Here is a 21,820-nt window from a genome sequence, read left to right on the forward strand (position 1 = left end):
GGTAAGGGTGGCTGAGGGCCTCGCTCGCTCTGCCCTGGGCTAGAAGCCGCAGTCGGCGCAGAGGCCCTGGCCCGCCCCGGGCTCCGCCAGGCGCTCACGGAACAGCGCCGCTCAGAGCATGGCCCCGTAACAAGGCGGAGGCGGTGCGACCGCCTCGCCCCGCGCGTCCAGCCCAGCGGACATCTTTCTTGCGGACAGAGCCCGGCCCTCCCGCCGTGCGGCCCTCGCTCTCCTGCAGCAGGCGCCCGGTTCCAAAATGGCCTCTGAGCGGTCCCTCTGTTTTAAAGCGCGGCGCGGGAGGAAATAATACCGACACCAACCCCAGCTTGGGAGAGGTGGGGGGAGAGACGAGGGGACCGAGCCGGGCGGAGTGGCTGAACCGGAAGTCGCTGCCTGCTCGGAGAGGTGGGTGGGAAGTGTATGAGGAGCAGGGCGGAGGCGGCGAAGGAGAAGGAGGAGGGGCAGGAGGAGGCGGAGCCGCTTAAGTCCGTCCAGCCGCGGGAGCGCGTCGGTACTGTGTGCGGAAGGGCTGCGGCCCCTCGGCGCAATCGGCGTAGGAGGGGTTGGAGAATCGCCGCCGGGTTGGCTGGCAGGAGGCGCTAGGGGAGGAGGGGGCGGCCTGCTCGGTGCCGCCGCGGCTGAGGGAAGCAGGGCGGGAGGACGAGCAGCCAGCCGGAGCCCAGCGTCAGCAGCGGCAGCCGTACCGCCGCCGCCCAGCGCCATGGGTGAGTCTCCAGCCCGGGGCCAAGGTCCAGCGGGGACAGTGCGAACCTGTGGCCGTGGGGTCTCCGCGATGGGTGGGCTGAGAGGTGTCGGCGCGGGGGGGGGAATACAGCGGGCACCGCCGAGGCTCCTATCCTGGCGGCCCCGCCGCGGGGCCCCCCGTCCCTTTGGCCGCCCCCCCCTCCTTCTTCGTCCTCCTCCTCAGATGTGGCTCCAGGCCCCCTTGCTGCCTCCTCTGCCCCGCACCCCCCCCCCCCCCCACCCGTCACTTCCTGCCTCGCCGAAATTGTATAATGCCTGCGCCGGGCTCTAGGAGCCGGGTGGCGAGAATGCTGGAGATATTTCTTCTCCGTTGCTTTTCTCCCCTTCCCCCTCCATCCCGGTCTCTCCTCCCTTTTTTCTCCTTTTGCGCCTAAATTTGGTAGGGAGGAATTTGCTGCTGCAGGAATTAAAGCAGCCTTTCAAATATGCGGGAGAGGAGCGGGTGGGACTGGAATCGCGTGAGGAGGGGGAAGAAAGGAAGGGGGCGCCCGTGCGCGGGTGTGAGCGTGTGTGGCAGCGGGAGCCCGCCAGCCGTCTGTTCGCCTCGCTTGCTGCTTTTTCTTTTTTTTCTTTTTTTTTTTTTTCTCCTTCCTCTCTAGGGCATTTTTGGAGGGAGGCAAATATATATATATGTTTCACTCGGGCCTGGCTTTTATTGGCCCCTGTACGGACGCTCGCCCGTGCGGCCCCCGGCCCAGCCCGTGTCCCTGCAGCCTCGGCCGGTCGTTTGTAAAAAGGAGAAGGTAGAAATTACAGTTTTCGAACAGTTGCCTCGGGAGTCTATATGAAATGCCTTTTTGAGCAGTTTCTGTTTGATCTGATGGCTTAGCGAACCAGTCTTGCAGATTAAATTGGAAGGGTGCTTGGTGTTTCAAGAGGGTGGCTGGGAGAAGGGACGATAATGCGCGAAGATTTTTTTTAAATGGGTGACTTAAGGAAAAGCAGCTAAGCTTATTTTAGCGTGAAGTCGTTGGCTTGACGCTGAACCACTTCTGTGCAAATGTAATTCCAAGAAAAGACAGCATTCAGGAATCTGTGTGCAGTTTGTGTGCCACCTCCTGCAGATGAAATATTGCTGAACAGAAAGAGTGTCAGAGCTACTCATTCACTGAATGTTTTTTCCTGGCCATTGTAATCTCCCTCTGACTGACAGTAGCTTCAGGTTGTGCTCAGTGAAAGAAATGCTTCCATATACTGAAATACCTATTAATATAATGACCAAAAAAAGTCAGTTTATTAAAAATATGCAGGTTTAGTTCCCATGAAAGTTAAAAAGGGCCACTGCTGAATATCGGGGTTTAAGAGGTAGACCAACCTTCTTATGGAAGCGAGTTTTTTTGTAGTAATAGCTTCTCAGTGTTAAATGATAATTTAATTTATGACTAGAACTTTCACTGAGATATCAAACTAATACTATTTCTTCTTTATAATTATATATATGTAAAGTTTTTACCTACTGAAATGTTGGGAAATAAGGGAAGATGTATTTTTGTGTAATGTTTAGCATCTTTCACTTGATACCTGCTTAGTTTATGGGGTTGCTAGTATCTTTTGCCGTTGATTTCTTAACATAAGAGCAGTAATTCAGTCTGACTTTGGATAACTGCATTTTTCTTTTAAGCTGACTCACGAATAACAAAAAACAATAAATAGAAATTTTTTGCCCTAGTAGTGTGGGTTTCAGGAAGCCATTGCTTTATTACTACCTTGTCTGTGTTGAAACCTGAATCCAAGAGCATCACCTGTTCTGTGTGTGCTACTATGGAAGAAACAGTTGTTACTTAAGTCATTTTGAAATTGGAGGAGATGTAACAAAAATTGTGCATATCATCCATACATTGATAACTCACAGCATTTCCTGCTCTTTACCCCTAAGGACAAGTAACTGGTCTCACTTAAAACAGTACTTCAGATACATACTTACTGCATACATGTTTCTGCATGTATGGGTAAAAACTTGATTGTTTATCTTGTGCAGAAATGAAAGGTCATATTGAACTGCTTTGTAAGCTGTAGATGGAGGAGGTTTTGCTTTTTTTCACGCATAGAAATGTCTAAACGTGCACAGCAGAACTTTTTTTGCTTTAACTGGCTGTCAACTTAGTGGTATTTAGTCTCTTCCATGGGGCAGGTTCACACTTCATGTGCTTTATTTTCTTCAGTTCTAGTATCTCAGTGCTGCTGAGGTGGTGTTTGTATTACTACCTTAAAATACCCACTAAGACAGCAAATAGTTACAAAATACAATGGTTGCAGATTCAAAGTCTCATTTTAAACAAAGTCTGTGAAGGAAAATTTGCCTCAGAGAAGGTGTAAGGAGAGAGGTCTGTAGTATGACAGACATTTTTAGCTTCAGCTTATTGCCAGACTATTTACTTAACCTGTCTAGACTAGAGATGTGTATGTATGAGCAACGATCTGTTTTCTATTAGTTAGTGCTCCAGCTTCTGAAATTAACTAGTTCATTGCAAATTCGTGCTCTGTAATTAGAATGGCATTTAGTCACCATTTAAGTAGTTTAGTTAAGCCTCATTTAAATTAGTAATTCAAATTTGGAGTAGTGTTAAACTGTAGGCAGTCGCAAGCTATTCCTTAGGAGGGTTTGCAAGTCTTGAGCTGATGTTTGTGGACTACGTGTCTTGCAGAGGTGGGGATGGTGGTGTGAGCAAGGTAAAGGCATTCCTCAACTGCAAGGGCCAGGAACTCAGTTCACAGAAACCAGTCATTTCCTGTTCACCTTGTCAGGGATGAGTAAAATTTTTTTCCAACCCTGGTTTAATGGCTGCATACCGATAACTCCATAATGTCATCAGGTAGCTCTTTTCTATTCTGTGGGGTTTTTAAATAGGAAAGAATCAAGTCAATGTTTACTTTCATAACTTTAGTTTAATACAACATCCCCGTTAAACCAGGTGTTGGCTTCATTGCGTGGACACAGCTGTGGAACTCCTATAAGCTATGGCATCCTTACTTTGCATTAAAAACCAAAAAGTAGCCAGTAGGTTCATAAGCACTTCAGAAGCCGGTATGTATTCACTTTCCTTTAGACAGAATTTGAGTTAGAGTAATGTAAAACACATGCCTGACTAACCCTTGTTCTGATGTATGTCCTGGACTTCCTTTGCCCAAAAGCCACTTGATCTTCTGCTTTTTATGCATTGGTGCTATTCCATGCTTCAGATATGTCTTACAGGAACCTGCTGGTCGCATGGGCTGGCAGGGCTGCTGCTTAGAGTCACTGCCTGGCAGCCCTTCTCAAAGCCACTCGTGGGGAACAGAGTACTTCTGTATCTTATTTTCAAGTGGCTCTTTGTGTGGCTGTTTTCATGCCACATTTCTGTCATTTAATGCAGTGATAGCTCAGTATGCATTTGAAAATAATTTTGGAAGCAGTATTGCTGAACAATATCACTCTGGGTGTTACATTCAGAAGCACTTGAACTAAAATAGAACTGAATTATTTCTTAGTGGCACAGAAGATTTAGAAATTTTTTTGGCCAACATTGAAAATAGCACCTCCAGATGCAGCTTTTCTTAATTGCCTTTTTCCCCCCTTATTACTATTATTATTCTTATTACTTTATTAATAGCTGTGTGCTTCTTATTTTCTATTTTTTAATCTGAATACTTAAGGTGTTGACTTTTAACCAGGGGAAGGATTGATTGAAACTTTAGGTAGATTGCTTCCTCCCATGACGTATTGTAGCTCTAGGGGGATCAGTATGAAGATACAGTACATAGTTTAGTCTCACACTTATAAAATAGAGCTTTTTAAATAGAAAGATTGCATCATACTCACAAAAGATGTGAGACCTGAATAAAAGAAAAACTTTACTTTAGATTGCTCTTTTGTTTGACAAAAAAAGATTAAAGGATGACAGTGGTCTTTAGAAGTGTGCTCTTAAAGCAAAGAATACCCCATATGAGGCTTCTTTCCAGTGCTGTGGGGTAAAGCATGACAGGAGAATGACCAGAAAAATAGAAATAAAAACTAGGTATATGAGGTATGCTCTTCAACATTGTTGGTGAATGTTGAGCTATGAAGTAGTAGTTTATCAAATTCCTATTGAAACAGTCTTAATATATACAGAAAACAGTCTATCATACAGTGATTACAAAGAATATACGTACAGTTGTTACAAAGAAACCTTTCAGAAAGGCAGCTGAAGGCCTTGATGACAGAATTTCTGGAGTGACATTTGTCTGAAAAAGCACTGTAGGTCATCAGAGTCGGTGCTGAGAAAAATGTAAGATGGCGTGAAGGTTGGTATTACTGCCAGTGATTGTCACTGAATTTTGGGCAGGTAGATTCTTAGAAGAACAACGCATTACAGATTGCCTATTTTTATATCTTGTGTGTTTAAAAGACCATTTGTGTAATGATTCATATTGAACTTTAAATGAAATGGAACTTGACCTAGTGAGGTTGTCAAAATTGCCATGAATACTTAAGTTAACATTAACATAAAGCTTGGATCAAACCTTTTCTGGTGTTGGCCAGTTGCAATGTTTTAATTTCATTTATGTGTACTTCTGTCACAGTGTGCAGGGAATTCTTGTGTGCCCAGTAGTGTCCTCTGCTTTCCATTTGGTTTGTAAGAACCTTGCCATGTGATTTTATAGCTTAGACTAACATGTAACTGGAGTGCAGTTGCAAAATCCTGTCTTGATTCTGTGTTTTTCTATGCACAGTGTAGAAAAGCTTCCAGTGTTTATATAGTGGTGTGATTAGATGAGCTTGCTGATGTAATGGAAAGTTAACCTTATGGTAGAGTAGTTTTCAGCTGTTCATGCAAACTTTTTCTCAGTCTCACTTTTTCAATGTGCAGTTATCAGAACTGATTGGAGGGCAGCCTGAGCTCACCCTGGTGATGCAGTTCCTGGGTGAACCTGTTGTCCAGCTGCTTGAAAGGAGGCAGTTCTGCTTCCCTGACCACCCTGGTGCCTCTTCAACCCAATTTCAGTTCATGGAGCTCAGCTCACAGAGTCTGGTCTGTTTTTCCTTCCTCAAAATAATTTTTCTTTCTATTAGTTGAGCTCCCTGAACCTTTCATTATGTGATCACAGAAGTGTTGGCATGGAAGAAGAAATGCAAGCGGGCTCAAGGGAAGGGATGGAACTTCAGCTGACAACTTGGGCAGTCTAGAGAGATACATGCAGCCTTGGTTTAGTGCGTGCTTTAGACTGGTGTAACACGGCGCTGTGCAAAGAGAAGAGAGCTTGATTTTCTGTTCCCACCCAAACACTGAATCTTAACATAGGATGGAGGTAGCTACGCTAGTGTGCTCAAAGCAGCAGACACTCAGTAGTTGATCTAGTTGTACAACTTGTTTATTTCCACTCTGCCAGTGGTTGAGATAGGGAAGGAGGAAGACTGTATCCTGTTGTAAAAATTGGTGCTAGTGGTTGAGAATGTGGTACTCTCCCCTTGGTGAGACCCTGGTGACTTATTTGAGGATAAACACAACTGGGCAAAGTGTAATGGCTTTTGTTTCAGCTCCTGTTGCTTACTTCTTGATCATTGCATGGGTGAGGTGAGGCTTTTTATTACAAGCTGTTGAATCTTTGCCTATGATGTTTATGTTAATATTATATTAGTATTAGGAATTTTCTAGAGTGGTTTACAAAACTAAGGCTGTCATTAATGATGGCTGCAGAACTCTCACAGTGAGGAGGATCTTGCAGTGATGACCAATCAGATCCTGACTGTGGTGGTATCTTGAGATACCAGTTTTGTATGACTTCCTGTTATTAAAAAAAAAAAAAACCAGGCAGTTTTGAGGCGTTAAAACCTGTTGCTGGAGAAATGTAATTCTCTGGAAGCTTTCTGACAGCAGAGGCTTTTCTGAATATGTGATCTTACCAATATGCACTGCAGTAAAATTCCAGGTGCTGGCTTAAATGTAATTTAATGTTTTCACATTTGGAACAGTGAAAATTTTTGAAGTAGACTGATGCCAAGAAACCCATCCTCTTATTTCTCCCCATCCCTTGCTTCTGGGAGCAAACATGTCCTAATTGTAGTTAATAAAGGTGTGTTAACTAACCAGGAGGTTCGAGATTATCTTAGTTTTTTCTTGGGAGGCTTTGCGAGATGGTGTGCAATCAAAGTATGAGTAGTCCTTTGATGATGGGTAAAGGGAAGCCATTCTGTTGCCTTCTGTGTTCTTTATTTCTGTAGCACTTTGTTGAGAGAAAACTTAGAAGAGAATCGACTGCATACTGCTGCAGTATGGTACTGAAGTTTGCAGTCACCTCCTACTGTTCAGATGTTGCAAATATTAACCCTCGGTGGTCTAATTTGCAATTCTGTGGGCATCTGCAAATCAGTAAGTTCTCAGAGCAGTGGCAAGAACCTTCAGTTTCTGTGTGAAAGACTGAAACAATGAAGAACATGACCTTAAAGAGACTGGGACAAAAACCATAGTATGTGGTTGTTAGTTGTACAGTTGAGGACTGTGAATAAAAGGAATCTCCTTTTCAGTTAAAGAAAAAATGGCTAAATGGTACATATTCCAAGCAATGCTGAAGACTAGATGCTTGAAGGGAGGAGAAGGTAGGGGTAATGTGCCTCCATCCAATAATAATTTGGCAAGGAAAGCTGGGAATTTCAGCAGGGAATTTTTCCTTACTGGCAGTAACAAATTTAGCAAGTTAGTTTTTGAGCTGGATGGTGGTGTTTCTTTTCATGTCTTTTATAACAGGGATTCTGTAGAAGGTCTCTTGAGGTTTGTTGTGTTCAGAATTCTTGAACAGTGGAAATTTTCAGCTGGGGAGTTCAAAATTATATTAATACTCAGTATTTTATGCAGACCAAGTTAAGTTATTTCAATGTCACTATGTTAGTAATGAAGGGTTACTGATGTGTTGTTTGTGCAAGTACATGCAGGAGTTGTTTTGGAGAAGACTTAGTTATTAAGACACAGCTTTGGCAAAGAAGTGTTAATGGATGGCCTCTAACCTGGCTGCTGAATGATTTTCACTTGCCCTTGGCATTGTGATCTGCTTGCAAGGCATCCAGTGGTCATCCTAGGTAAACCTAACTCTTTTTTGCTATGTTAACTCTTTGTCACTGTGGGCATCAACAATGATCCTGGTTTTCCTGTTGCTTTGAGTTGTGTTTCTGGGTGTGAATTTTGCCTGCTGAGTACTCTGGTGTGGCAGCAAGGTGTGGAGAGTAACTCCCACTTGAAAATTTGGCAGAGCTAATCATGCGGGATAGCTGCTCAGCTAGTATACATGTTGGACCATGTAATGCATACTCTTCACGGACAGCTTCCTTCCTCACTAAAATCAAAAACAAAAGGATTTGGGATTGAGAAACCAACAACTTTGGTGGTGTTAATCACTGGGATGGTTTGTAATCCAGCTGTGGCTTCACTCCTTACCTTCTTTAGATTTGTCATCCAGAGCAATTTGACTGCTGGTTATTTGGTTGCTCTCAGATGTGTTGTCTTCCTCTTTGAAAAACATGTGCATTAAACACCAAGTTAAAAATTCAATCTTTGACATAGAGTAAATGAAATAAAACCCGTGGTATCTCTCTAGCTTAAAATAAATAAAGATAATTTAAAAAAATGCAGCCAGTCAGCTTTGTTTCAGAACATCTAAGTTTAACAAATGAAGTAACTTTTAGTACTTCATTTGGCATAATTCTTGGAAATAACACCTGGGTCTTTTTTTAATCATGTTGGGCTGGGCTCATTAGAATTCTTTATGTTCTGAATAGAGAACTCAGTGTGGAAATAGTTAAATTCTCTAAGTATTAGTAGTGTAATAATATCCCTACAGATCTCTCTCAAGGTTTGGTGAAGCTTGTAACAGAAGTATTGGAACACAAAAATATGATTTCAGCTTAACATGAAAATTATAATTAAAAATCCTAAATTCTATGTTTTGGTATCCTTAAAATATGCTCTTATAGTGTGAACAGGGACACATGCATTAAAATTTTAGCTCAAAATATCTGTCATGGTGAAACCAGTAGGATTTTTGAAAGCTTTTCTATGGCAGACGGTAAGGAGTTCAGCATAGGAACTAGTATAGAAAAATACGAATATGCAGAAAACCAGACAACTTCCATATTGGAATGAATTGCATCCCCCATACAGAAATATATGCTAAAAGCCCTTCACCCTAGTTACTTCTCAAATGCGAGTTGTCCACGGTAACGGAAGAATCAGCATGAAATACTCTAATTTCTCTCTTGTTGAATGTACGATTCACCTTTCATTAGCATTTCTGCACCTGCATGTTCAAGAAATTTTACTAGATCTGATAGTAAACCTTTGGGCTAGAACTATAGTAATGCTATTTCTTGTCCTGCCATCCTTACAGCTGCTTGATGAGGAGGGAGAATGGGATGTACTGCTGGGGATTTCACTTCTGTAGGGATTCCAGGCATCAAACTGAAGGAAGTGCAAAGTGCACACCTGTAAATGCCTTTTTCGGAGTCCCTTCCTTCTTGGTTGAAATACTGCCAGTTGGATTGTAGCAGTCTGCTGTTACTGAGAAACTCATTTCTGTGCTTGGGCTTATATGAGAAGCTTGTGGTGTTGCCTCACTGGAGATTTGGTGTGGTAATCAGTTGGTTTGGGTTTGTTCTGGGGTTTGGTTTTTTTTTTAATTTTATTTTTAATAGTCACCTGCTGAATCTTTCAGTTAACTGATGAATCTATACGAATTTTGAAGGAAAATGCAATGTTAGCGTGAGCTTGAAGCAACTGAAATAGGATATGACATAGGAACTAAATGATACATTGCAGCATGACCTGTTAGTTTGTTTCTTAATACTTACTGTGCTTTGTTGCTTTTTTTCCTTTTGTGTTTCCAGTGCTAAGTGAGACTCAGGAAATGGTCTCCACCTAGAGGCACTGACCTACCTGGGGGAGAATTTCCATTTCCTTAAGAATGGCTCTTTTCAAAACCATGGTTTAGTTGCTGTTGTAGGAGATGAAAACAGTGTGAGATAAAATTGTCTGAAAGATGCCACCATTTTGGTACTGGTTGGTATGGGTTGTTTTGGGGTTTTAAAAATTATTTTAAAATCTTTTATTTGCATGTCTTTTGGGAAATATCTGCAAGCTAAATAGGCATGAGATGTTAAATATGAAGTGTAATAACAGCTTGTTTTAAATCTTGTTGGAGTTGTGTTTTGTGGTGGTTTTTTTTTCCCTTGAAAGCTTTGTATCCAGGGATGTTCCATAGTTGGTATTTTTTGGGGGGGGTTTTTTTTAATAATTTCTTTTTCTTTTGTATATCTTTCATCTTCAGTCCTTGGTTCAGTGTATTGGAATAAACATTCAAGGACAGCAAAACTGAGGAGGAGGAGGAGTTAAGGAGGTTAACAGTGGTGATCAACACACAATGTGTGGTCAGTGCTGCATAATCTGATGCTTTTCTTGACATGAGGTCCCCAGCTGCCATTTCATTTCCACCTGACTGTATAGAATGGAAGGTAATAGGTCACTTCACTGTCAAATGTGATTTTGAATTGGTCATTTCAGTTGGATGCAAGTTGCTGTGTGATGGTGGTTTGTGCACTGCTCTCTGCAGGCAAACTAAGGGGGTTTTAAAACCCGGAATAAAAGGGGAAATGCACAAACACACAAGAAGCTTTAAAATAGTATTCTTGTACTTCAAAATTGCATCTAAAATGCAAAAGCAATTTATTTTCAAGAAATTAGTTGCCTAGCTAATTCTAGTGGAGGTTGAACTATTAGAAAAAAATTGTCAACCTTTGTGGCTACCTGAATTATTCTGTAGTCATCATGGGTAGAACTTTTTAAGGTTGTATGTTTTAGCTATATGGGCCTGCTTTTTTAGTTTGACAACCTTCCTCCCTCTCTGCCCCTTTCTCCCCCCCATTTATCTATAATAAGCTTTTGTTTTTCTAAATACTTAACTGGCTTAATTTTCCTGTAGTTCTCTGCTTTCTTGCACTTTGACTGCTCAAAGAAGTGCAGCACTAGCTGTGTCAGCTAGAGCTGTGGTGCATATTTACTGTACACTGGCTCTGAAGTCTCTGATTTCTTTTGCTGGACAACCTAAGGTTTAGCAGTGTGCCTACTATATTATTACTTATTTACTTAGTTGGCTTGCTACTAGAGACTGAAAGAGATCCTCATTTCTTAATTGTGATTATGCATTGAAAGGATCTTTTTTTCAATCCTTTCTAAAAATATTCTTTATTTTTTTCTAATGTAGGCTGTACCCTCAGTTCACACTTGGAAATCAAGTTGTTGTCTTCCAAAGAAAGGCTGCAGCTGAAGTCTGTTTGAGGGAATAGAAGTGCTCATTTCCTTTCCAAGAGTGCTAGGCTTCTGCCATGCAGATTACAGCAGATGCTGACCCAACAAATATTTTTACTTTGAGTAGTGGAAGGAAAAACATGTTCATAGATGTTCAGTGTAAGTTTAACTTTACAAAGAGATCTGATGAATTTTCCTTTTATATTATTATTTCCATACTTTGTTCTTTTGTTGTTTGATTTTTTTTTTCTGTTGGATTTTTTAATATCTATTATTTTCATCTTAAGGGTTTTTGCAGAAAAAAAAAATTATTGTGGAGGTACTACACATTATCTCAACAAGTGCTTATGGATTGTAGAATCATTATTACATTAAATACTGCTACCTGAAGCCTGTATTTTAAGAATGCAGTAACAAAAACTGTAAGTTGCAAGATGTGTAGTTGCTGTCTGTCTGTGAAATGTGGGAGGACAAGATGGGGATATGTCTTACTTATTTTCTTTATGTATTGCCTCCATATAGACAAGTTGAAAAAAATGCAAAGTTTGATAAACTGTAGAGAATTTAAAGGGGTTTTGAAAATATTGGTAAGGCCTTCTTGCAAGTTTTGCAGGCTTCTCTGTATTAACATGAAGACTTCAAATAAGTAGCAATGTTAGAAAGAAGAAAAAAAAGTTACCATGTTAGGGATAGTGGAGGAAATAGAAGTAAACAGTGTTTATAGGCCACTCTTTATGCATAGAACCAGGAACTGTGAAACTGTTCATACTCACACCATGGTGGTAGGATATTGCATAAAAATACTGTGGCAAAAACGTTTGCAGAAATTTAACTAAAAGTTGTAAAAATAGTATTTTATTTATTGAAGTAATTGTTAGAGCAGGTGCAAATTCTTGTGTTTTAGCAGTACTGACATATTTTCAAAGTAAATTGCATATAAAGAAAACTTGCCCTACGTCTAGTTACCTTACCAAAATAAATAGTCACCATAGCAAATGTAAACTGTCGAAAAAAATACTGTGTTCGGAGGGTGTTCCTGGTTTCAACTGTGTGAAATGTGTGAAGAATGATCAGCTTTTCTTTTTATTGCTGTTGACAGCAAACATTGCTATCATATGCCAAATGCGGAGGGTATCTGCCCTTTCTAATATCACTGTGTTGAGGTCAGATTTCAACAATTTTTGGGTTTTCTGTGATATTCCTGGGTACTTTTAAAAACAGTATTTCTGAGGAGGTTACTAGAGGAAAAAATAAATATTTCTTTCTCTTGGAGTAAGTTTGATTGAGAAGCACTAAAGCCGACTTGGATTGGAAAGGACAGTCACTCCCTGATGTCACACTGCTTTTCTGTTTGGTCTTCTATTTTCTCTCCAGCTGTCTTAATTAATATTTGCTGCAAGTTTGACTATGTCATAAATCCTCAAAGAGTTTTCATAACATCATACTACAGGCTGTTGGTTGCTACCAGTGCACAGCAGCTGCACTTACCCATATTGAGTGTGATCTGAACTCTCAGGTTGCACATCACAGGTGAAAAATGGCTTTAGCTCACCTTGGACTTTGATCTCCTTTAGATAGAATGATAAGATATGCTCTTTTTTCAGGCACTGAGCCTTAGGCCAGAGTCTCTTATCTTTTGGCCCAGATGGTAATACCTGAAGAATGACTTTAAACTTAATTCCTGAACATGGTCATCTCAGAATAAAGGAGAAATGTAAATTACAGTGTCTGGGCAATAACAAAGATGATAGACTTTTTTTTAAAAAAAAGTGGTTGTTTTTTGTTTTTTTTTTAAATCAGTTATCTCCCTTAGAACTGCTTGGGAAACCACTGATGCCTTGTTCCTCTTTTCACTCATTTGCATAATTAGAGAAGTTTACTGGTGGCTTGTAATTCATTGATTCAGATGATGAATCCAAAAACACCAGCTCTGCAGCTGGTTTATGTGGGCTGTGACATTTTGCCTGAGGGAGACCTATATTAAAACAACATTGAGTACACAGAGTGGATGCACTGAAAGTCATCTAAGGCCAAATTAATAATTGTATGGCTTGCCTTCATTTCTGGTAAGTTCGATTGGAGATGGCTGACAACTACAAGAACATGAAAATATTAGAAGACTTGATATAAAATGATAGCGGGAATATGTCATGACTGAATGTAAAAGTGATACACGTGGACTGCTGTGCTGTATGTTCAGTGACAATATGTGACCATTTTTTAAAACTGAAGAGTGGGGTTGGGCGTTGGTTCTTTCCCTTTTTCCCTCTGTGGAATTTTCCCCACTGTCATGCAAAGATACCTGTTGATTAGGCCTTAATGACAGGGGGAAGGGGGTAGGTGAGGGAAGAGAGAAACCCCGAGAGATTCAAAAATCCGGAAGAACAGATGGAAGACTCTGGCTCGGCCCATTTCACCCACGCTCGTTCCAGGAGCGGGGAGCTAAGGAGCGCAGACAGCTGCCCGCACGGGGGTGAGCCCGGGGGCGAGGCCCGTGCCTCGCCTCCCTCTCGCGCCCTCTCTGTCAGCCCATGGTGACATCTTTGGAGTTCAGACGAGAAGGACGATTGCTGCCATCCCTTTCCCCATCCCTGCCATCCCAGCTCCGGGAGCCATCCTCACTGCTGTTGGACCCTGCACTGCTCCCTTTTCACTTTTAACCTGCCATCATCCAGCACTCTGCTGAGCACCAGGACCAACACCATGAGCGGAGGACTCTCTCCATCTCTCTGTGCCACATGGGACAGCACTGCCATCACCCCCAGCTCTCCTGCAGCTCTGTGGGACCTGCCTGCCCCCAGCACCAGTAACTGCAACTCGGGGAAAAGGTGCCTGCAGCCAAAAAGGACTGGGACCGAGTTACTGTTCTGTTTAATGCTAATTTCATAGATTTTTTTTTTTTTTTTTGGTCTTGTTAGATATATTAGTAAAGAACTGTTATTCCTATCCCCATAGGAGTCTGAGAGCTCCCTTAATTCCAAACATATAATAATTATAATAAGGAGGGATCACACTTTCCATTTCAAAGGGAGGCTTCTGCCTTTCTTAATAAATACCTGTCTTTCACACTAAGACAGAGTTTGGTGCCACAATGTGAGGCCCGAGGGCATTGAGAGGAAAGGCTGAAAAAGGAATAACAGTTCTTGAGTTACCTCAGTTTTGTGTTAGGTGGCATCATGTTGTCCAGCTTACCATGGTTTGGGCTCCATGTGGCCACAGCTTTATCTGTCCCATTTGCAATCCCTTACTTGAACATGGGTCTTGTAACTCAGGCTACTGTAACTATTATCCACTTCATTTTGTGGGTTGATAAGGTGAGGAATTCATGGATTTTTAACTTTCTCTGGAAGGTGGGTACATGGATTCACACATCTAACTATATATATGTAACTATATATGCTATCACACTCTAACTGTTTTTTGGGTTACTTTAATAATGGTACATACTGTGAGGATATGACACCAGGAAAAAATATGTCACAACCCCTTATGCTGTTTTTTGGGTCTACTCCACCAGTTTTTGAAGGGTTCAAATCTCTTCTGAGTGGTAATGATATAATACAGTGACTGGCATTACTAATAGGCCTTGTAAACGTGTTCTATTTAACATTCAGAAATGAGGGGAGATGGACTTGGATGACAATCCTGATAGGTACCCCAGGAAATAGGGATTCTGCCCCTGAGCCTGGCCCTGCCTCAGAGACTAAGAATTCTACCCCAGAGCCTAACCCTGCCCCAGAAGTTAAGGATGTTGCCCCTGAGCCTGACTCTGCCCCAGAGCTCACCTCAGAAAGGAACTATCCAGAGTGGGTGGGGTTTCTAGTGAAGGAGATGGGCCAGATGCTGAAGGAGTATCTTTCCCCAGCTCTTGAGAAACTCCCCCTGCCTTAAAGAGGGAGAACCTGATGGTGCAGCAGTGGAACCCACAAATGTTACATCTGTCCAGGTTGCAGCTGAACTGCAAGGGCACTCATAGCCAGCAACAACTGCCCCTGTGGAAACTAGAAAGTCTGAGATGAAAACAAAGCACCTGGATAATAAGGATCAGAAAGGAGGGCCCTCACAACCAGCAGGGGAGCCAGAGGTTGAGATTGTCACAGAGTCCCTGTCATACGAGAGTCTCCGTAATCTGCGTAAAGACATTGTATGACGGTGCTGTGAGGCTTTTACAATGTGGTTACTGCGGGTCTGGGACCTTATGGGTACAGGTGTGCAGCTGGATGGTACTGAGACAAGGAATTTGGGACCCCTGACCCAGGACTCAGGCATGAATCAGGTATTTGTAAAAGTGCCAGGCCTCCTTTCCCTCTGGGAATGGCTTTTAATGAGTGTAAGAGAGAGGTTTGTCCATAGAGAGAGAATGCAGGAGCACCACCATAGAATGCGCTGGAAGACCGCTGAGGAGAGGATCCAACAGCTGAGAGAAGTAGCAATACTGGAGGTACTCTTTGGGAGGGGTGGACAACATGACAATGACCCCAACAAGGTCAGGTGCACAGGGCAGATGTTGTGGAATCCGGCACACCTGGGGCCATCTCAGTACACCACATTCATTGCAGCCATTAATGCTGACACCAGCCACGAGACAGTGGGTTCTGTTGCCAATAAGCTCAGAAATTTTGAGAGTATAATGAATGGCCCAATGCAGGCTCAGGTCTCTGCCATGATTTGGGAACGCAAAGAGGAGTTGAAGGAGGAGATAAGAGGGGTGAGGGAGGAGATGAGGAAGGCCAATGCAGCACCAGTGCGAGTCACAGATCCCAGAGTTAGAGCCCAATGTCCCCAGCTAGGGAGAGAGGACGCGTACCATCAGCTGACCTGTGGTTCTTTCTGCGTGACCATGGGGAAGGCATGAGAAGGTGGGATGGGAAACCCACTTCTGCCCTGGCAGCGTGGGTGTGTCAACTCTAGGAGGGAAACACTAACCAAGGAGCTCCACTAAAGTGAAGGTAGCCTCAACTTCCCATAACCAAGATGCAGGATATTACAAAAGGGAGGGTGATTTGTCAGATCCCCTTGAGGGAACCTCCAATATGTATGCCCAGGAAGGAAATAATAACCAGGGCTAGAGGGGCCCCGCCTCTAGCCAGGGAGAGGCATGGGAAAACCAGGACTTTTGGGTGGTGTGGATCCGATGGCCTGGCACATCAGAGCCACAGAAACATAGAGAATTAGTTGATACTGGTTCACAGTGTACGCTAATACCATCAGAACATGTGGGGGAGGAGCCTGTTTCTATTGCTGGGGTGACAGGGGGATCACAGCAATTGAGTTTGCTGGAGGCTGAGGTGAGCCTGGCTGGGAAGGAGAGGCAGAAACATCCAATTGTGACTGGCCCAGAGGCACCGTGTATTCTAGGCATAGACTTCCTGAGGAATGGCTATTACAAAGACCCAAAGGGACTCAGGTGGGCTTTTGGAATAGCTGCTGTAGAGGCAGAAAACATTAAGCAATTGAACACCTTGCTTGGATTGTCAGAGAGCCCATCTGCAGTGGGGCTCCTGAAGGTGAAGGAGCAGCAAGTGCCAATTGCCACCTCGACAGTGCACCACCGGCAGTACAGGACAAATCGAGATGCCGTGATCCCCATCCACGAGATGATCCGTGAGCTGGAGGGCCAAGGGGTGGTCAGCAAAACCCACTCACCCTTCAACAGCCCTATCTTGTCTGTATACAAGTCTGATGGAGAATGGAGATTGACTGTGGACTATCATGCATTGAATCAAGTGACTCCACAGCTGAGCGCTGCTATGACGGACGTGCTGGAACTGCAGTACGAGCTGGAGTCCAAGGCAGCAAAGTGGTACGCCACCACTGACATTGCCAATGCATTTTTCTCTATTCCTCTGGCAGCAGAGTGCAGGCCTCAGTTTGCCTTCACCTGGAGGGGCATTCAGTACATCTGGAACTGACTGCCCCAGGGGGGGAAGCACAGTCCCACTATCTGCCATGGACTGATCCAGGCTGCACTGGAAAAGGGTGAAGCTCCAGAACATCTGCAATACATTGATGACATGATTGCCTGGGGGAACAGGGCAATGGAAGTATTTGAGAAAGGAGAGAAAATGATCCGGATTCTGCTGGGAGCTGCTTTTACCATCAAGAGCCAAGTCAAAGGTCCTGCCCGAGAGATCCAGTTCCTGGGAGTAAAGTGGCGAGAAAGACAGTGCCAAATCCCCACTGAGGTTACCAATAAGGTCACCGCGATGTCTCCACCAACCAATAGGAAGGAAACACAAGCTTTCCTAGGTGCCATAGGCTTTTGGAGAATGCACATTCCTGAGTACAGCCAGATTATGAGCCCTCTCTACCTGGTCACCTAGAAGAAGAGCCATTTCTACCCTGGGGTCCTGAACAGCAGCAAGCCTTTGCCCAGATCAAGCAGGAGATCGCTCATGCTGTAGCCCTTGGCCCACTCAGGATGGGACCAGAGGTGAAGAATGTGCTTTACTCTGCAGCCAGGAACAAGGGCTTGTCCTGGAGCCTTTGGCAGAAGGTACCTGGTGAGACCCGAGGCCGACCTCTGGGATTCTGGAGCGGAAGTTACAGAGGGTTTGAAGCCAACTTCACTCCAACAGAGAAGGAGATCTTGGCTGCTTATGAAGGAGTTCAAGCTGCCTCAGAGGTGATTGGCACAGAAGCACAGCTCCTTCTGGCACCCCGACTACCAGTGCTGGGGTGGATGTTTAAAGGGAAGGTCCCCTCTACCCACCATGCCACCGATGCCACATGGAGCAAGTGGATCGCCCTCATCACACAGTGCTCCGTATTGGAAACCTGAATCACCCTGGGATTTTGGAAATAATTACAAACTGGCCAGAAGGTGAAAACTTCGGTCTTGCCGATGAAGAGGAGTAAGAACAAGTGACCTGGGCTGATGAAGCCCCACCATACAACCAACTGCCAGCAGATGAAACTCGCTATACTCTTTTCACCGATGGTTCCTGTCGCATCGTGGGGATGAACCGCAAGTGGAAAGCAGCCGTATGGAGCCCCACTCGACAGGTTGCACAAGCTACTGAAGGAGAAGGTGGATCAAGTCAACTTGCTGAACTCAAAGCCGTTCAGCTGGCCCTGGACATTGCTGAAAGAGAGAAGTGGCCAAGGCTTTACCTTTACACTGATTCATGGATGGTAGCCAATGCTCTGTGGGGCTGGCTGGAAAGATGGATAAAGGCTAACTGGCAATGTAGGGGAAAACCAATCTGGGCTGCTGATGAGTGGAAAGACATTGCCACTCAGGTAGAGAAGCTACCCGTAAAAGTCCACCATGTAGATGCCCATGTACCCAAGAGGAGCACCGATACAATGAGCAAGTAGATCAGGCTGCAAGGATAGAGGTGTCACAGATAAACTTAGACTGGCAACACAAGGGAGGTTGTTCCTGGCTCGATGGGCCCATGAAGCCTCAGGTCATCAGGGCAGAGATGCCACCTATAAGTGGGCACGAGACCAAGGGATGGATCTCACCATGGACAGCATTTCCCAGGTTATCCATGACTGTGAGACGTGTGCTGCCATCAAGCAAGCCAAGCGAGTGAAGCCCCTCTGGTATGGGGGGCGGTGGTCCAAATATAAGTATGGGGAGGCCTGGCAGATTGACTACATCACACTGCCTCAGACACGCCAAGGCAAGCACTATGTGCTGACCATGGTGGAAGCCACCACTGGATGGTTGGAGACCTACCCTGTGCCTCATGCCACTGCCCGCAACACCATTCTGGGCCTGGAAAAACAAGTCCTTTGGAGACATGGTACCCCTGAGAGAATTGAGTCAGACAATGGGACTCATTTCTAGAACAGCCTCATAAACACCTGGGCCAGAGAACATGGCATTGACTGGGTGTACCACATTCCTTATCACGCACCAGCGGCTGGGAAAGTGGAACGGTGCAATGGGCTGCTTAAAACCACCTTGAAGGCACTGGGTGGGGGGACTTTCAAGAACTGGGAGATTAATCTACCAAAGGCCACATGGTTAGTGAACACCCAAGGTACCACTAACCGAGCGGGCCCTGCCTAGTCTGAGCCCTTGGGTACACTAGATAGAGATAAGGTTCCAGTGGTGCATATGAGAGGTATGCTAGGAAAAACTGTTTGGGTGAACTCTGCCTCCAGCAAAGACAATCCAATTTGTGGGGTTTTTTTCGCTCAAGGACTGGGTTGTACCTGGTGGGTGATGCAAAGGGATGGAAAGACCCGATGCATACCCCAAGGAGACCTTGTTTTAGAGTGAACTACCTATGGTACTGTGCCTGTATCTGCAACTACATGTATGTCTATAATTTAAAGATTTTAATTTGATGTAGTATGATGGTATGGGAAAAATTCGGGGTGGATAATGTTGGGGGTTGGTTCTTTCCCTTTTTCCCTCTGTGGAATTTTCCCCATTGTCATGCTAAGATACCTGTTGGCTGGGCCCTGGTGACTGGGAGAAGGGTCGAAGGGAGGGAATAGTGAAACCCAGAGAGATTCAGAAATCCGGAAGAGCAGACGGAAGGCTCTGGCTCGGCCCATTTCACCCGCAGAGTTTGGACGAGAAGGATGCTCGCCACCTCTGCCCCATCCCTGCCATCCCAGCACCGGGAGTCATCCTCACTGCTATCGGACCCTGCACTACTGCCTTCTTGCTTTTAACCTGCCATCATCAGCACTCTGCTGAGCACTGTGACCGACACCGTGAGCAGAGGGCTCTCTCCATCTCTCTGTGCCACATGGGGCAGCGCTCCCATCACCCCCAGCCCTTCTGCAGCTCTGCGGGACCTGCCTGACCCCAGCACCGGGAACTGCAGCTCAGGGAGAGGGTGCCTGCAGCCAAAAAATGACTGGGACTGAGTTACTGTTCTGCTTGTGGCTAATGTCATAGCTGTTGTTGTTTTTGTTTGTCTTGTTAGATATATTAGTAAAGAACTGTTATTCCTATCCCCACATCTTTGCCTGAGATCTACCTTAATTCCAAACTTATAATAATTTGTAGGGAGGAGGGGGTCACAGTTTTTCTTTTAAAAGTGAGGCTTCTGCCTTTTTGAGTAAATACCTGTCTTTCAAACTAAGACAGAGGTCTTGTGTACAGTTCACAGTGTCATCTGCTCAGTCCTTGGAAAGAGTCAAATGTGACATGTTAGGAATCGGTAAAAGGATCAGAGAGTAAGAGATAGCACATGATCATACATTGCATCTGTGTTTTGCCTGTTGGATACTGTGTGTAGCTCTTGCCCTGGCCTCTTCAGAAGAGAGCTAGAGTAGAGTTACGTAAGAGCAGCAGGAGACATGAAGTGGCTTCTTTTGAATGCAGTATGTTAAATGATTAGGGCTGTTTTCCAATGGAGATGCTACTGTGTAGCAGTTAAGGTAACAGGAGTTAATTTTGAAATAACAGTCCTCCTTTTAACAATGTACAGAGGGAGTGTATGCTACAGAGATTTTTGTGGATGCTTTTTCTGTGATTATAAGAAAAATGTGTGTGGAAGAGAAATTGGTCAAATGCTATTCAAGTGGAGAAATGCTTGTGAGGTAGATCTTTGGTCATTGTGGAGGTTAAGAGAAACACTGCTCTGTGTATTCTGCTGTATGGGCTACCTTAGATATTTCTGGCCACTGTTGAAGGCAGGAACTTTGATGTGACCCCTGTGGCTCTTCTTGCTGGATGATAGGTTTTGAAGTAGTACTGCTGTTCTCCAGCAAAGGAGGCCCTCATGTGCACTTGGTGAACTTGTGCTTGATGATGTTACCTTGTTTTGTAGTTGAAAGTAGTGATACGCAACATAATACCTGATTGTAATACAGTACTTAAGGTGGTTGATAGTAAAATCTTTGAGTACTGGGACTGCTGCAGGATCTGCAGTATTAGTTGTTTTCTGGCCTGTACAGCTTCCTCCAGTTCTGCTGCATATGCATCTGTCTTCCAGGGCGTTTTGTGCCACCTTTCTGCAAGGCACAGAGAAGGACTGGCATTGATCAGCAGTGCTTTGCTTTTTTGTCCTCTCAGAAGAGTCCAGCAGCAGTGTACCCAACGTGTTGAGCTGTTATGGCTCTGGATGCTGATAGAACATGAAGGGGGTTGTAAAAACAGAAAGCTTATATTGCATTAGGTAGAAAAGGCAGAACGGAACTTTAGTGCCACTTTGAACTGCAGTTTCCATCACAGTGTGAAGTTTCTAAAAATGGATTCAGACTCTGAGACTATGGGATTGCTTAAAAATTAGATGTTAAGGTGCAGAAGCATCTTAACTGCTGGCCTAGAATTTGCTATTAAGTTTTTTTATTATTTTATTATTTTTTACTTATTATTTTGGTATCAACATCTTGAACTTCTCAGGCATGAGAAGATGTTCAGTGACAAACAGAAACTTAAAGGATCTTTGTGATACAGTTTTGTAGTTAAGGTATTATAAATGGTGTGTTGGAGAACTGTTGTAGACCTCTTGTCATGCAGAGAGTTAGATGTTGTTGAACAGATGCTTAACTTGTGCTCCCTACTTTGTTCTTTATTTTGTGACTGTTGAACCATGACAGTTGTGGCCAAGGTTGCGGCAGTGCTCTAATGCTCAGTGTTGCAAATTAAGTGAATTGACAATGTTCACTGAATGTATAAAGTGACTTAGAAATACAGAATCATGGGAGACATTTACTATGATGATGGCTTTTACCTTTGTACCTTTTCCACACTAAAATAAAGATACTGTGCAGTAGTGTGGTAAAATGAGATTGCATATTCTAGTGAGCACCTCAGAAGAAGAAACACCCCTGAATACATTACTGGTTCAGGTACTATATGGCAAACAAAAAACACACTGAATAAATGA

General features: G+C 43.9%; 1 protein-coding gene across 1 annotated transcript in view; it reads left to right on the forward strand.

The window, feature by feature from the left end:
* Positions 1-721: 721 nt before the first annotated feature.
* Positions 722-21,820, forward strand: part of SEPTIN7 (septin 7) — a 78,887-nt gene continuing 57,788 nt past the window's right edge. Inside the window, exons 1-2 of the mRNA XM_062505746.1 lie at positions 722-725; positions 1,149-1,298. Of these exons, the coding sequence (XP_062361730.1) occupies positions 722-725; positions 1,149-1,298 (154 nt within the window). The remainder of the gene's footprint in view (positions 726-1,148; positions 1,299-21,820) is intronic.

Source organism: Cinclus cinclus, chromosome 1 (genome assembly GCF_963662255.1).
Source record: "Cinclus cinclus chromosome 1, bCinCin1.1, whole genome shotgun sequence".
Lineage (NCBI taxonomy): Eukaryota > Metazoa > Chordata > Aves > Passeriformes > Cinclidae > Cinclus > Cinclus cinclus.